We start from the raw sequence: 16,290 nt of genomic DNA on the forward strand, positions 1-16,290 counted from the left end.
TGATTGATATTTTTAAACACCTAATCCTCTGGTAAATCCCATGAGCCAACAGTCCAACTAACCCCAATCCCACCACTATTAAGCCCTTGACTTTGATACACATTTAGAGACCCTCCTGCTAAACCGACCGTCTGCCTCAGACTGGACATTGACTGCGAGGCAAAGCCAGTTGCTCATCCACTGATGCCAATACTCAGCCACTTACTTGCTGTGGCCACCAATGGATTCCCCCTGACATGGCCACTGAAGGATCATTACCTGTCTTCTGTTGTAACATTAACTGCCCTAGACTGGCTCACTACGTTTCCCAAGCTTCACTGGATTTCCAGGGGAACTTTGCACCTAGTGATGTTTGCAAATGGTAGAACTTTATTGTTGTAGTCTTTCCGAAGGAATAGGGCCAAGTCTTATTCTCTAAAAATGCCTTGCTACTCTTGTCGATGTGGTAGAATAGAAGATATGCTGCACTGCTTAGTAGCCGATTTCTTACTACCACAAAAACCTACTAATGATCGGTGACTTTTGGAGGTACCTCAATGGAAGGTGCCACACAGTTGCCATGAGGTCCTTGCATACCACATGAATAGAGTAATGGGAAAAATTAAACCTCATTTTATGGGTCGCGGATCTGCTGAGACACTTTTCTGACATTATTTGTGTTAACCCTTCCTTTGTGTTCCCAAATGCGCATCTTTCCAGTTGAAAAGAGTATAAAAGTCTACCCTCTTCATCATTTGGCAGGGTCCAGTAGACAAAATGAAAGAACTTTTTTAACTATCATACAAGCCTTTATGGCTCCTTGGACATCATCATGTAACATCATGATTACAACCCATCATTAAAGACCTGTTCCCAGTTGGGCCTGGTGACCTTTGGATATGGCTAGTGCATACAGTCCAATGGATACCCCCCCACCATCTGGCAAAGCTAACAGCAGACATCCCTCTTTGAAAGACTGACCCCTATGATTTGTTAACTTTCGGTGGTTTCACAATTGGCACTTAGACCGTGTTATATTTGCCACGTTGCAAAGGCTGGGAAACTGCTTGAGTTGTTATTTGGTCTTTTCCTGAACTATGTCTCCATGTAGACTACTAGACCTATGGTAAACAAGTAAAACACTACACTGACACTCCTGGCGCTCTAATTAATCATCTATTTTCTTAGGTGGGACCTTCATTATTTATGTGATGAGTTTTAAGGACAAGGGAATTTTAATTCTTGCAATGGAACATCAGATGCCGGGCCTTCAGGCAACTGAGTTGTCCGCTTTGTAGCCAAATGCCACTTTAGCTGAGGGCCATGTCTCATACCAAGTTAGCTACATTGTATTCTTTTACCTTGCCGATTGACCAGATTTTGATTACAAACACTAGAGTGATTCAGACAACTCCCATGTAGCCGAAGATTCATGGAAACTGACCCAAGGAATAACACTAGCCATAGTGTTCAATTCTATTTAAACCCCTTGCCTTAAGCAAAGTAAGCACCTTGAAAACGTTTAGGGTTGTATCGTAGCCCCAGAAGTTGCAAGCACCTTATTTTTGTGTAAATACTCATTATAGCTGCCCTTTTAAATGCCTGTTAATGACTAGCAGAAAGAGACTGCTCCAGTACCTCAAGAAAAGGTTTCCAAGCATTGTTAAAACTACACCAGAAAGCAAGCATTGGCAATGCCACTAGGTCTCGCTTATGAAACAGCCCATATGTTTTAGCCATGTTGTACACCAGCGTAGCTGCTGTTCAGCATGATTAAAAGTTAGTGTGGTAAAGGAGAGTGGTGCAAAATGGAGTGTCAGAGAGTAGAGTGGAGTGTTATAGAGTGGTGTAGAGTAGAGTTGAGTGATGGGCAGTCGATTGGAGTATCACAGAGGAAGTAGAGTGTCGCAGAGTGGAAGGGCATAGAGTGGAGAAAAGTGTCATAATGGAGTAGAGTGTCGCAGAGTGGAAGGGCATAGAGTGGAGAAAAGTGTCATAGTGGAGTAGAGTGTCGTAGAGTGGAGTGGCATAGAATTTTGTGGAGTGGTGTAGAGTGGAGTGACAGAGCAGAGTGGAATTGAGTGGCATAGATGGTGTTGTGTAGAATAGAGTAGAGTGTTGTAGAGAAGAGTGTCATAGAGATGACTAGATTGTTGTAGAGTGGAGTGGCATAGAATGGAGTAGTATAGAAAAGATGAATGGCTTAGAGAGTTGCATAATCAAGTGGCATAGACAAGAGTTATGTGGCATAAAGTGTCAGAGGGAAGTGGTGTGGAGTGGAGTAGAGTGGATTTTTGTGTTGTAGAATAAAGTGGAGTAAAGTGGAATGGAGTGTCATGGAGAGAGTTGCTTAGAGCGTTGTAGTGTGGAGAAGTGTGGTAGAGTGGCATAAAATGATTAGAGTGTTGTGGTGCGTTGTAGAGTGTCAGAGTGGGGCAGAGGTTAAGGGAGAAGAGCGTCAGAGTGGAGTATCGTGGAGTGTTGCATCATAGAGTGGAATACAGGGGCCGAGGGTGAAGTGGCGGGAAGTACAGTGGTGCAGAGTAGATTCGCGTAGAGTGCATTGGGTTTGAGTAAAGTCGTGTAGAATGCATTGGCGTATAGTGCAATGATGCAAACTGGGATGCAGTGGCATACACTAGATTGTTTCATAATAGAGTGGAGTGGTGCAGGATAGAGTGCATGGAGTAAAGTGGTGTAGTGGGCAGGGGTGTGAAATGTGGTGCAGAATAGATTGGATTGACGTAGAGTGTAGTCGCGTAGAGTGTAATGGCATAGAGTGGGATAAAGTTGAGTGGTGCAGAGTAGGATGCAGTGGCATAGAGTGCAGTGGCAGAGAGTCCAGTGTTGGAGAGTACAGTGTCGCAGAGTACAATGGTGCAGAGTAGAGTGCAGTGATGTGCGGAGTGGCATTTTGTGGAGTGGTGCAGCGAAGAGCGCAGTGGTGTGGAGTGGTGCCGAGTAGAGTGGGGTAAAGTGGAGTATACATGGTGTGATGGCCTATTACCATTACAGACAACACATCTTCAATTGAAATGACCATTACATTTGCACAGACATACAGTTTTACTGATAAAAGTATATAGCACACAAACTGCAATGTGTGGAAATGTCATCACAGTGTATTGATTTGTTTGATTGCATTAAAATATTTGTTACCATCACACTTTAGAATTACCAAAAAATTAGCCTCCATTGTCCTTTTCTAATTCTGATATCCTCTGAAATATCGGCACAGTTCTTTTATAGACATACACAATTTGTTGGGTGCAGGGGGAAAAAAAATAACATTGTACAGCCTTTCTCAAGCACACCTCCATTAGCCACCATGATTCATAAATCCTCTCAGTTTGAAGTCAGAGAAATAAAAGTAAATGCCAAGCTCTGTGGACCAGAGCCTGAAATCTGACCACTGTCTCTGAACGCACAGCAAACGTGACAAGATAAGAATGAGACCTGTTGTACAGAAATCCAGTACTGGAGGAAGAATACAGAAGAATACAGTAAGTAGGGATTGGGCAACTCAACTTGGGCAGCCTAAAACAAATAAAGCCAGCAAATAGAAAGCAAGCTAATACGAGTTATGAACCACAAAGCCAATGGCAAGCAGTGGGAAGAATGCATTCTCAGGTAAGTTTTCCAAATGTCCAGAAGATGTCGTTAGCAAACCAGACCGTTGCGCTGTCTGGTAGGCTTCGACCTAAAAACAATTCACATTTCCAGTAATTATAAGAATTTCTCCGGCTCTGATCTATCTGTGAAAATAAATATATAAAACAAATGCAGAAAGTTAAAGTTAGCTGCTAGGTTATCACATTTCAAAGTCATTTGTCATCGAGTAATGTTTGCAATTATGTTTGCAATTAGTTTTGCTACGCAACGTCTAACTCAGTAATTGGGCAATCCATGGCCCCGTGCGTGTGTGTGTGTGTGTGTGTGTGTGTGTTCATGTTTAACCTTGACGGGGACATTAAAAAACTAACATCTGTGTAGAAATGTGCACTTTTCTCACCACCCTGCATGTCTAGGGCCTCAGTGGGTGGTTCAATCAGTCACTTTCAGAAGCCGCTACTAGCAAGTGCAGCACTTGATGTATTCGTCTCTAAATGATTCCTGACGTGATAAATGGTTAGAACGCTTTTGCTAAATGCTTAATTTGACTCACAAAAAGCAGCTGGTTCTTTATGCTTGACGCACATATAGCACGTATATGCGAATTCAAACAGAACTATTATTTTAGGAAATGTTCCAAAAATGGTAACTTTTGAACAATACAAGACTTACGTGTGTTGCATCTTTTTCCTTTCCACCCTGAAGGACACGAACACACGTTGGGCCCCACACACCGGCCGCCGTTCATGCACATTGGATCGCAGACACCTTAGGAGAACACAGCACCAGTGAGATTACCATAACTCCAGCTGGGACATCTTGAAAACCACGACTTTTGTAAAGGTTTGCAGAATCTTACTTTTTTGACACCTTTTCCCATTGTAGCCTTCGGGACAGGTGCAGACGTTATTCCTCATGCAGTGACCTCCATTCTTGCAGGGAGGGTTGCAAACAGCTGCAGGAGAAAACAAAGAATAGGTCGATGATAGAGAGGCCAATGTGAGGCTGATCCTGCTGAGGTCAGGAGAATGAGTATCATTGTGTTGGATAACAATAAACATCTGAATGTGTGATTTAGAAGTGTGCAGGTTATGGTTTATGTTATGTATTCTACTGGCCTCCAATAGAGCACGCCTTTCTGTCGGTACATAATGTATATAGCAAAGACTGAAGAACACCCGCACTGCTAAGAGAGAGTTTTACAAGGAGGATACCAGTAGAGGTGGAGAATTGGGAGTAGACCAGGCTTTTAATAAAGTGGAAGAGGGTGACACTGATAGGGGGTAGAAGTTAAATGTGGCCTTGAGGTTAGGGAACTAAGTAGAGGGATTAGGAAGAGAGGTATATGGTTAGGAAACAGGGTAGCAATTATGAAGGGGAGGAATTGTGGAAATCACAAATAGAATAAGTGGATGTCGATTAAGCTTTGCTATAGGCAGCAGCTTCTATCACTAGCTTGACCTTTGCCCCACCCGATGCTTCCAGGAACAGTCAGTAAAACCCTTTGTTTATGTTCAACAGTTCCCTCTCCTTCCCCATTCCCTAGCCCCTCAAGAGCAAATTGGAGGCTTCTGAGAGACTTGCAGTTAGACAGTGTCAACCCTGAAACATCATTTTGTAAGAGTCTGTGTGAATTAATATCAATGGGTGAGGTGGAAAAAAGGACTATGTGGCAGGCTGCAGGGCCGCAAAGGGGGAGGGGCAAAAAGTGTGATCTTTTCAGATGGGTTTGTCAGCTGATTGGTTAGTGGACGGCTTGGACTTTCAGTCTGTTGCTATTACTATATTATCCGTTATTTTGTAAATATGGCACGCAGCACCATTTGAACCACTCCCCCCACACACACATATATATATGAACACACACACTGCTCCACCTTGCATTTGTTGTGACTTACTCTCGTAGTACTTATGGCTCACTGTTGAGTTCTAGGAGTGCCTGACATACTCCTAGTTTATTGCAAGAAATACAGGAGTAAGCCTGGAATACTACAAGAATAAGTTACAGTTGTTTGATAAAAACACAGCAGTCTTCAGCTTTTCGCACACATCTTGCTTCTGTAACTCATTTCTTGAATAAAATACAAACAGTAAAACAGTCAAAGTCATAAAGCAATGATTAAACAGTCATACAGACTACAACGGCTACTAGTTGCTGAAATCACAAAATGTGGTTAATATCATACAATGCATATTATTAATTATTTAATGAACCTGTATGGTTTCTGAAATTAGGTGATTTAGTTTTACCAACATCTAGGGCAAAGCTGTTCATTCTTTCCATGAAAACATTTGTCTTTAAAGAGAGAGGAGCTGAAAATGTGCTAAACCTCGCGTGTAAATATTGTCCTGTCGAAGGACATGGTCCTCAATGTCTTAATGTGAACAATATTAATTGCCAGTTAATAGCATGTAATCAGAACATGCCTCACCATATGAAGGTCGAGCAAACTGTTAACGCCCTTCCTAATTGGCAGGCATTTACCATAGGGGGACTAGATATGCTTTTGTCCAATTTATCCTTATGATTCATGTCTAGCAGTGCTAGCAAAATGGTCAGATGTACCAGCACCACAGACGAGAACCAACCACTGTTGCATCAGTCACTTCAAATTTAGATCGCGTGCAAGTCGTGTGTCCCACAGTTCAAGTCTGCGTGATAATTGTTATGTTGTGTCGCAATTTATTTCTACAGTGCAACCTTTTCCACTGAAGGATCGTGAATGACGCAGAACTGAGAAGGTTGTGAATACGTGGGTCTTCCTAACCTGCCTCAACTACGAATGATGTTCTACGGATGCAACAGTGGCTGCTGCTCTCATTGTTTAGTGGTGGGGCAGTGGGGAGGAAAGCAATCAAAATGGAAGACATAATTAAAATGATTAAAATTGCACCTCTCTCCCGATCTTCAAGTCTGTCAGCACACTGGTCAGGCTCCCAGACGCTAATCCAATCGCTTCTCCCTCCGAAGCTGGGAATACTAAACCTAGCATGAGAAAACTGTTGGGATTGGTCTGAGCAGCCTGGTTTGCTGCTTAGACAGTGCCTGGGAGCCTGTGGCGTTTTTCCAACCAGACTGTGCAACACAGCTGGTTTGGAGAAACCTAAGTACGCATGTCTGTTTGGCCGACCAAACTGACATGAGCACTTAAAAGTGCCCACTACTTCTCCTTCTGCCATTCCTGTCACACAGGATTACAGTCGAGTGCTGTTGTCACAATGCTTGCTGCTAGAGCCAGCAGCTGTGGGGAAAAGGCATGCCATGTCACTGAGCATAGCTAAACAAAATATTGTTATACTTTGTTCTGCTCAGTGTTTCTAGATGTACATTGGCAAGCCGAAAGAAAATATTTATGGCAACATGTTAATTTTTTGCACTCTTTAGGTAATTATAGAAAGCTAGAATGATTTTGCATGTTTCACCAAATTAAGAGCTACTTCACCTTTGCACCTTTTTTATTTTAAAAAGAATCTGACTTGTATTAAACTGGTTCTAATAACTTTTGCAACAAATATCTAACAGCAATTTTGCACTGCAGTTTCTATTTTCATGCTCTCTCTTTTACATGAAAGAGCTGCGCACCAAGGAATTAAGTGGTTAAGGGTGATGGGGTGACCATGTATTATTAGGAATAAACTCCCCCTGGCCATACATGATAAGGATATTGCAAGTCATCTCAGTGCTCCATAAGCCTATAGAGGAAATCATACTTCTGCCTCATTCCTCTACATGGAACTCCTCGGTGACTTGCAATTTCCTCATAATGTATGGAACGGAGTACTTTATTCCATATATAATAGGTGATGGAGTGCATCACAAATCACCCATTACAAATCAATTAGAGATGGGTTTTTATACGGGATGGCAGGCTCCTCCGTATTATGTATATATTACATAGTGATGGTTGCCACTATTGCCATGGTTGCCACTATTGCCACTATGTAGTTATAGTTTGGTCACAGTTTTGATAGGAAGAGTGAATAACTTTAGCTCCATTAGACGAATCTTCACAAAACTTTCTAAAAGTTCATCCACATCAACTCCATTATGGAACGTTTGGATGTGATCCATCAAACAAGGTCTCAGAAAAAAGGGGTCCCAAATTTATTTTTCCTGTGTAATTTCCCGCAGAAATTGTGCGACGCAATCCAAACAAAATGGCTGAACAAAACTATACCAAATTTGACAGAAACTAAATGTTTTAGAACTTAAAGGAAAAAATATAGTGATATCTGGATGGTTGGTACTGCTAAAACCCCTGCGATGCCACAAATAAATAAAAAAGAAACCACTCTGATTGGCAGAGAGGGATTTTTTACCTGTTGGCCCCTTGGGTTTGTGGGAATAAGGAATGCTTAACAAAACAAAAAAATACTGAATTTCACCAGTTATAGTTAATTGAACTAACTATGCCTTGCACCTTCACTATGCACTGCTTATGGCCTCATATTATACCACTCATGACATGTTAACTTGCATCATTGTTGACATCAAAGCCACTGGGGAACTATGGTATTACAGAAGGGGCCATAGACGCTTGTGCGGCCCCTCCTCTAATACTGATAGTGATGGCGGACATGTAGCTCTAGTGTGAATGTGGCCCAAAGCAAATGAGGGAATCACTTTGCCTCTGCACCACATCCTATTATGGACAATGGCACAAAGGTAATTAGGCCCTTAAGAGGTACACTCACAGTGTGCAACAAAAAGTGTTGCATTCTTAGTGCGCTGCCTGAAGGGAGCCCTCTGGAGGGGACAAAAAAGGTTCCCTGGAACCCTTAGGCTTTCGCCTGTCGATGTGTGAAATCACTCCCTGCAACCATCTGCAAGGGGATCTCTGTCCCTTTTTGAAACACAAAGCAGCATGTGAGCATCTTGGGGGCAGCACATTCATGATAACAGAGTGCACTGTCTCAGTATGTGCTAGCCACACCTTTTCATACGTGCGCCTGCTGCAGACTGGGATTCCGCACCAATTCTGTAACAGGAGCCCAGGAATTCTCATTGGAGAGAATCAATGTATCGAATTGGATAATGGAACAATTGTATCTCAACACAAGGCTAATGAGGATATAATATAACCTTATGGCCTGCTGCGGATGGCTAAATCAGTTGTTAGAGGCCCCTAACACAAGTCACAGACCAGAGCCATGAGCCTTTAACAACCAGTATAGCCTGAGACAGAAGAGCTATAAGGCCATAAGAGAATTCCACCCACTGAGGGTAGGATGTTCTAGATGAGAAAGGGAGAAACAGGAAGACAAACCTTGTAATGTTGGAACAGAAGGGCTATACCAGCCATTCCAAGTTTGGAGCCATTCCGTTGCCTTCAGTGCACCTATAAACATTCCAATGTTCTAATTCTGGATATGTTGATAAGAAAGAGCTCCGCATACTGTCTGCATAAAACAGTGGACTTTGGATTTGTTAACGGCAGACCATTTAGTACAGGGCAGACAGATGTTTAAGGGAGTAACAGAAGGCTTGGGCAAACCTGATTGTTGCCTTATATGTTTGGTGAGCATTTGCCATTAAAATGTTATGGGTCGAGAAATGTATTAAGGCCTTGGTGCTCTATGTTTTGGAGCTCCTCTCTTATTTCTTTTAACTTAGGGGTATACCAAGCCTTATTGTTCTTTAAATAACCAGACTGCTTTTGCTTCATATGAGCCAATGTACCGAGTGCAGAGTGAACTGTTGCGCATGGTCAGATAGTAACAACTGAGGATCATTTCTTAGGGTGTTTGTCATAGAGGAATGAGAGACCGGGCGATTCAAACAAAATATCTTTCCACGTATGAAAGGAAGTTAATTCATTAGAGGTGCATTTTCGATTTCATACAGCATTATACAATCATTTAAAAAGAACATAAAAGGTATCAGATTATGGTATAGCAGCTCAAGGTTCTACTTTGCTTCATGGGGCATCATTCTGCAAATGATATCCACTGCATGGACTTTATATGTAGTAGGTGGTGGTCTCCAATTAGAAGACTAATAAGGAGCAGGGAGTGCTAAAGAGGACTGATCCAAATGGAAATATAAATCTTCCATTAGAGCAGTGAGAAATGTCAACACTGATTATGAAGATATGATCTGCTAAATGGACAAGAGCTGCAGAATTTCCATGTGGACAATGATACACCAGTAGAAAGTGCGAAGCAGCTATTTTAGTTGATAGTTTCTAATGCTGGGGGTTGACTTGCATTTGGTACACATGATTTAAATATCTACACAAGGACTTGCAAATGAAGAATAAATTAAAACAACTAGATTGGTAGTGGCCCTATTAATAGTTTTGAGTGGACAAAACAAAATAGTTACTTACCAGTAGGAATAGTTTTGCAGCTTGAAGTGCTTTCTTAATTCACATGCTGTGCATTGTTCCACTATCTAGAGGTTGGGTCCGGAATCGTTCTTGTTTTTCTTTTTGTTGTTGTTGTTGTTGTTGTGGTTGTTGTCGGTCACCATTTGGTGGTATGTATATCCCATGTGTGATGTAAGACGGTGCCCTGGAACTTCCTGTGCATAGCCACCATACTTCCGATTCCTTTTCCTTTCTCTTTAGTGTCCCTTCTATTTTCTCTTTCCTTTTTTTTTTTTTTTTTGATTTTATCATTCCACATGGTTGCTTAAATTCCCATTTCTGGAGAGGTGGGTAGGTCGCATGTGTATCCAGAAAACTCTTCGAACTGCAAAACTACTCCTACTGATAAGTAACCATTTCATTTTGCAGCATGAGTCCTTTTCTGGATTTACTTGCTGTGCATTAGATTATATAGCAGCATCCCTTCCCTTGGGTTGGTTGGGTTGAAATGAGGAAATGTTAGCAAACAGGTATTGTAGTACCTTCTGCCCCACCTGTGCTTCCTTGTTCATTTAAATGTCCACACAATAACATTTTGCAAAGGTGTGTGGTGATGCCCATTTTGCTGCTGTGCAAATCTCGTTAATGGAGATGTCTGCTAAGAACGCCAGTGTTGAGCCTTTTTCCCTAGTTGAGTGCGCTCTGGGGTGCACAGGTAGGGTCTTCACCTTGCGATTGGTCCTTTAGTTACCAGTGAACCTTTGCTTGCTTTGGCGAAGGAGACAAACAACTGGTTTCCTTTACGAAACTTCTTTGTTTCCTGTAGATAGTACATTAAAGCCCTCCTCGGATCCCGTGTGTGCAGAGCTCTTTCAGCCTGTGTCTTAGGTTCTTTGAAGAAAGTTGGTAGCTGTATTATTTGGTCAACATGAAATTGGGTCACCTATTCCTCTGTGTGTGGCAATGAAATATCTCAGTGCACCACAGCCAAGGTTGCGTGCACCAAAGACATGTTTTAAAGGACAATAGTGCCGGGGATGAATCAGTCATATATGGGACTATGCCTCACACTGTATCTGACCTGTGACTGATGCATCCCAACCTTAACCATTGGATTAGGACTAATAGGTCTCCATGATACCCAATACAACAGAACACCCCCTGCAAAAGAAAGCATCGGCACCAGCATCTCTGTGTGCTTCCTCTCCTTCATTTAAAAACGCCTTCTCTGTGGCCTTCATAATTCTCTGGCCTTGAGCTGAAGTGCATGTGAACTAAGGGTGGGCGGACAACTCCGTTCCGCCCGCGGAATGTGCGGAGATTTGCCCTTCCGCGATAATAGGCGGAGAAACAAGGCAAATCTCGGCACATCCCGCCTTCCGCCTGCTTCCCGTCTGCAGTATTAAATACATTAAAAAAGCAATTTTTAAATAACCTTACCTTATCGGCGGCGTCCCCGGGTTTCCATCATTCTCCATCTCGTCTTCTTCTGGGAACTGTGCATGCGCGGGAGCCCACGCATGTGCATTCCTCGGCAGGAATGCAATTGCGCGGGCTCCCGTGCATGTGCAGTTCCCAGAAGAAGACGAGATGAAGAAGGATGGAAGCCTGGGACGCTGCCGATAAGGTAAGGTTATTTAAAAATTGCTTTTTTAATGTATTTAATACGGCGGGGGAGGTAGGCGGGAGGCGGGACGTGCGTAATGGAACTATGCGGAGAGTGCGGAGATTGTTTCCATCTCCGTGCCTCTCCACGTAGGTCCCTTATGCACATTACGCCCACCCTTAATGTGAACACAGCCTGACTCCTGTCAGTGGACTGAGGTAGGCTACCCATTCGTGGTCTGATGCAGAGGTGGATGAGCCACTGAAAGCTCAAGTCAGATGACTGGCTTTGGGTCAGCTCAAAGTTCTCTTGGACCCTGGTGCCCAAAAAGAGCCAAGCCTTGAGGTTTCTGCGTACCAAAGCAGTACTCCGTTGTAAAGCAGTCAAGAGTAAGATACACGCATCTCGTGACTGAACTGCCAATGTGACTCTAGAAAGCCTGGGCTCAATCCCAGCTCCCCTATTTCACCAAATTGTGTGATTCTATGCAAATATTTTATTTCATTGAGCCTCCTTTTTAGGTCTCGCCTAGCGAACACAGCGCAGCTGCTTCGCTTGGCGAGACTCTATTGTTGTCGCTTTCATTCGCGAATTGAGACAAACCATGTGCGCGCCCGGACAGGCGATGGGCAAGCGCATGGAGTCTCCTTTGTAGTGATAGGAGCTTTCACACGCTCCCACCAAGCGCTTGATTTATTAGCTCTTGCAAGCATTCACCGCTGGAGCAGGATTTAATTGGTCCTTTGATCCGTAGGGCATTTATTAGCTCTTGTTATGTTAACTTGACAGCATTCTACCACATGTAATTTATGCGGTGTGCAATTGTGCAGGTTGAAATATCTCGTACGAGTGCAGCTGCACTGCAAAACCTCTTTTTCCACAAAGAGATACACATTCCCCTTGGATTTAAAAATACACTGCGAATTCAAAAATGTTATTGGTTGAATCATGCAGCCTGAAGACCGGGTAAATGTACATCATTACATACGACTTGCGGAAAGTAACTATTTAATTTCGGTTTTACTATATAGTAAACTGGGCACTCATGTGGGTCAAGGGAATGGCTCAACGCTTACACTTGACCATTCAGTGGGAGCGCGGCCCTCTGATTTGTTGCTAAAATTGCGTGATGCAAAACTTGCCTCTAAAAACTTGAGATGCGATTAGCATGTGAGTGAGCCGGAAGAGGGTGGTACTGCTGTGCTAAGAGTTAATGGCCACTGCCCCCTATCAGCACTCCCACAGTAGTGAGAGGCGTTCCTTCAGCTCACAAGATGCCATGCTTGAACAGTAAATATTTGCAGAACAGTTCCCTTCAGAATTCTGCAGCGCTCCAGACCAGAACCCGTCAGCCACGCACAAGGAATTATGGATCCTTTTCAGGAATTACCAATCGGGGTCATTTCTCGTCAGATTGGACCAGTAGTTTGCAAAACCTCCAGAGGAAAAGCAAAACAGGCAAAATCTACCTGTGGAAAAATGATGCATGTTGCGTTGAGCCTATTCGTTGATAGTTTCGAAAAACTCCCTGTTTCATGAAATATCATAATTTTGCCATTTTGAGGGCTTTTGCACCACATAATTTTTAGAAGTTCACAAAGTAGGAGCAATAATAAACCATTTCTAATAATTTCGAGTTTCCTGGCATTTTTGACATTATGTTTTCCATATTTCATGACATTGTCCACTATATGGCTTCTGCGTTTCCGAACAAAACATGAACCGAGGCCTAGCTGCAAAACATCAAGATAGCACATTTTTCATATCAGCACACCAGTGACTAGGCGTGTACTTTCCTGTTCGGCAGCAGCCTGATCTTTACATGTACTTTGTTTCAAGAGCCATGGTTTTGTAAAAAGTGCCGGTCTACCTAAACCACAAACTCCTGCTATATATAAAACTTGTTTTTCTTTTCTTCAGTGTTTTATGTCTGTTAACTATCAAAGGAAAGTGACATTTATCCTATCTAGGAAGATAAGTATGACGGTTTTCGGGGAGGGGATTATCCTCCTGGCTAAATAGTTATAAACGGTAATTGTGACAATGTTAACCTTCGTTTGAAATCATTCATAGATCTGCCAACAGCATTTCTTACTTCGTTTCATCTGCTTCTACAATCACATCCACTCTTCTTCACTCTAATACAAGTCTCTGATTTATCAGCTGCCTAGCTGGAGTCGCTTCAGTCATCAGATGAGATTTAAGTATTCCTCCTGCCCTCTTATCTTCCCTCTCTAGGGACTTATCCTCCTACGCTCATTACTGCCCACCTGCCCATTTTCTATCTGATACATTTGGAATCAATCAAACACCCCTGCCTTCCAGCACACCTCACTCATACGGATTTCCACCACACTCATCCTGATTTCCACCTCATCTATCCTGATTTCCACCACACTCATCCTGTTTTCCACCACACTCATCCTGTTTTCCACCACACTCATCCTGTTTTCCACCACACTCATCCTGTTTTCCACCACAATCATCCTGTTTTCCACCACAATCATTCTGATTTCCACCTCATCTATCCTGTTTTCCACCTCATCTATCCTGATTTCCACCACACTCATCCTGATTTCCACCACACTCATCCTGATTTCCACCACACTCATCCTGATTTCCACCACACTCATCCTGATTTCCACCTCATCCATCCTGTTTTCCACCACACTCATCCTGATTTCCACCACACTCATCCTGATTTCCACCTCATCCATCCTGTTTTCCAAACACACAAGCAAGCACTTACAAATGAGTTCACTTTGCAGCTTCATTTTATATAACCTCCCTACCTTCTATACGCCAACCAGTGCCCGCTGCAATGGGAGCAGTTCCGCACTTATACAAACGTCTGTCTCAGCACACTCTTTCTACAGCACAACATTTTCACTGCTTCACATGATGCACATAGTTAATGTGGAGAGGGGCAAAGGTGAATGTGGACCATCCATGGTTTAACTGAAATTGACACAATCGTGCATCTTTCTGGAGTGGGATGTCACCTGTGGTAACTGGGTAGCACAATGGGGCTTTCCAGCTCTAAGCTACTGCTCAGGTATGACAGGGGCACCCAACAGCACAATGCTGGAGATTACTGGAGAGAAAGAGAGAGAGTAGTTAAGGATAATTGCCAGGTCCCAGAGTACAGGCCAATTGTGCTAGTGGTGCAGTTCAGTTACACCACTCGTGTTGCTTAATAATGACAATTATGTCAGCATTGCTGCTCATTATGCCAGAGGCTCTGGTCATTTATAGCATTGCCATGCGCGCCTCTCTGGGGCAATGGCGGCTGCTTCTTCAAAATAAAATAGGTCTCGCATTTACACATGTTTGAGCTATTGGCATTGTAAATGACAATGCTTTTTATTTATGTGTTAATTATCATAACAGATAAATAAAAGGCATTGTCATTTACAATGCCAATTGCTTAAACTCTTGCAAATGCGAGACCTATTGCATTGCAAATGCTTGTTCTTCATTATTACATAAGACAGCACATTCAAATATGCGAGTCTAGGATGTGCGCTGGACAAAATCCTGCTGTGTTTGTTTTAATAGACTAGAAATTTGCTTTAGAGGTTGGCGAGCCACTGGAAGCTTGATCCTAGTGTGTAGCTCTGGCTCAGTTCAACGTCCTCTTAGACCCTCAAGCCCAAACTGAGCCAAACATTCTCAGGAGACAATGTGGACTCGTAGCTATAACTGCCGACCAGGTCATATGAGAAACAGGGTTCAAATCTCACTGTGCTGGAAAAAAAACATTTTTAGCCAGCGGTTTCTGTTGTGAAGCGCTCTTATGTCCTTGAGTAAGATTTGCGCTGTGAGCTGTGTCCACCTGCCAAAAATATTTTGTGAATTTGGTTTGTCACCTACTATCTAATCTCATCCTCCAAGAATTACGAACAAAACATTAACCTTTGATGTCAGAGATACCCATCTATTGGTCTAATTGCAGCGTGATACTGGAAAATCTGGAATCAATCCCAACTTCCCTGCTTGACCAAATTGTGTGGTCAACGGTAAACATTTTATTTCACCAAACCTCCTTTTTGTTCATTGTAATATAGGAGAGCGCCCTTGAATAAGTTCATTCAGGTTGAGCTCTCTACAAAAACCTCTATCTATTTGATTTAATAACCTAAAATGTTGCTCTATTTATAATAAGAATCCAATCTATGTTTAAGGTACACATGTCAACTTACTCGACTCCTAGTCAGACCCCACCCAGGATATCGCAATTAGCAAACAATGAAAAATCAGCACTTTTGTAAAAGTACCATGATTTTTGCAGAAGTGCCCACAAAACTTGCCATTGTAAATAAATGTAGGCCAATTCCCCTTCTATTGGCTCTGCTCTGTGCTGAATCAATAAATGGAGGGTGAGCAAAAGGTGAACAGGTGGCAGAGGTGTTCAGTTCCTCTGCCACCAGCCTTTAAAATACACAAGCCCTCCTCCTGTGCTATCAGGCCCCTGCCACCCCCCTGCCATTTGTTTCATGAGCCCCAGTTACATTAAACCCATTTTTTTTTCGGTACGGCAAGCTTTAGTGATCTGCTCAGAATCACATGTTGAGCCAATGCTGATACTCAGCCCTGGTCCCACAGATCCGAAGTCTGTATCTCTGGCCATACCACCACATCCTCAGTTTACCACAGAAAAGAGGAGTCACCCTGTCCTGAGTCTCCTCTGTCCCATGATATACTACCCTGTCCTGTGTCTCCTCTGTCCCATGATATACACCCCTCCCCTTAACAACCCAGGACATATCTTGGCCTGTCTCTTCA

The 16,290-nt window shown here is 42.9% G+C and overlaps 1 protein-coding gene across 4 annotated transcripts in view; it reads right to left on the reverse strand.

Moving 5' to 3' along the window:
* Positions 1-16,290, reverse strand: part of VWDE (von Willebrand factor D and EGF domains) — a 384,361-nt gene that overhangs the window by 10,725 nt on the left and 357,346 nt on the right. For all 4 annotated transcript variants that reach the window (XM_085630788.1, XM_085630785.1, XM_085630787.1 and 1 more), the window contains 2 exons: positions 4,451-4,546; positions 4,264-4,359 (listed from right to left, as the gene is read on the reverse strand). In XM_085630788.1, coding sequence (XP_085486914.1) covers positions 4,264-4,359; positions 4,451-4,546 — 192 coding nt within the window. The remainder of the gene's footprint in view (positions 1-4,263; positions 4,360-4,450; positions 4,547-16,290) is intronic.

Source organism: Triturus cristatus, chromosome 10, assembly GCF_964204655.1.
Source record: "Triturus cristatus chromosome 10, aTriCri1.1, whole genome shotgun sequence".
NCBI lineage: Eukaryota > Metazoa > Chordata > Amphibia > Caudata > Salamandridae > Triturus > Triturus cristatus.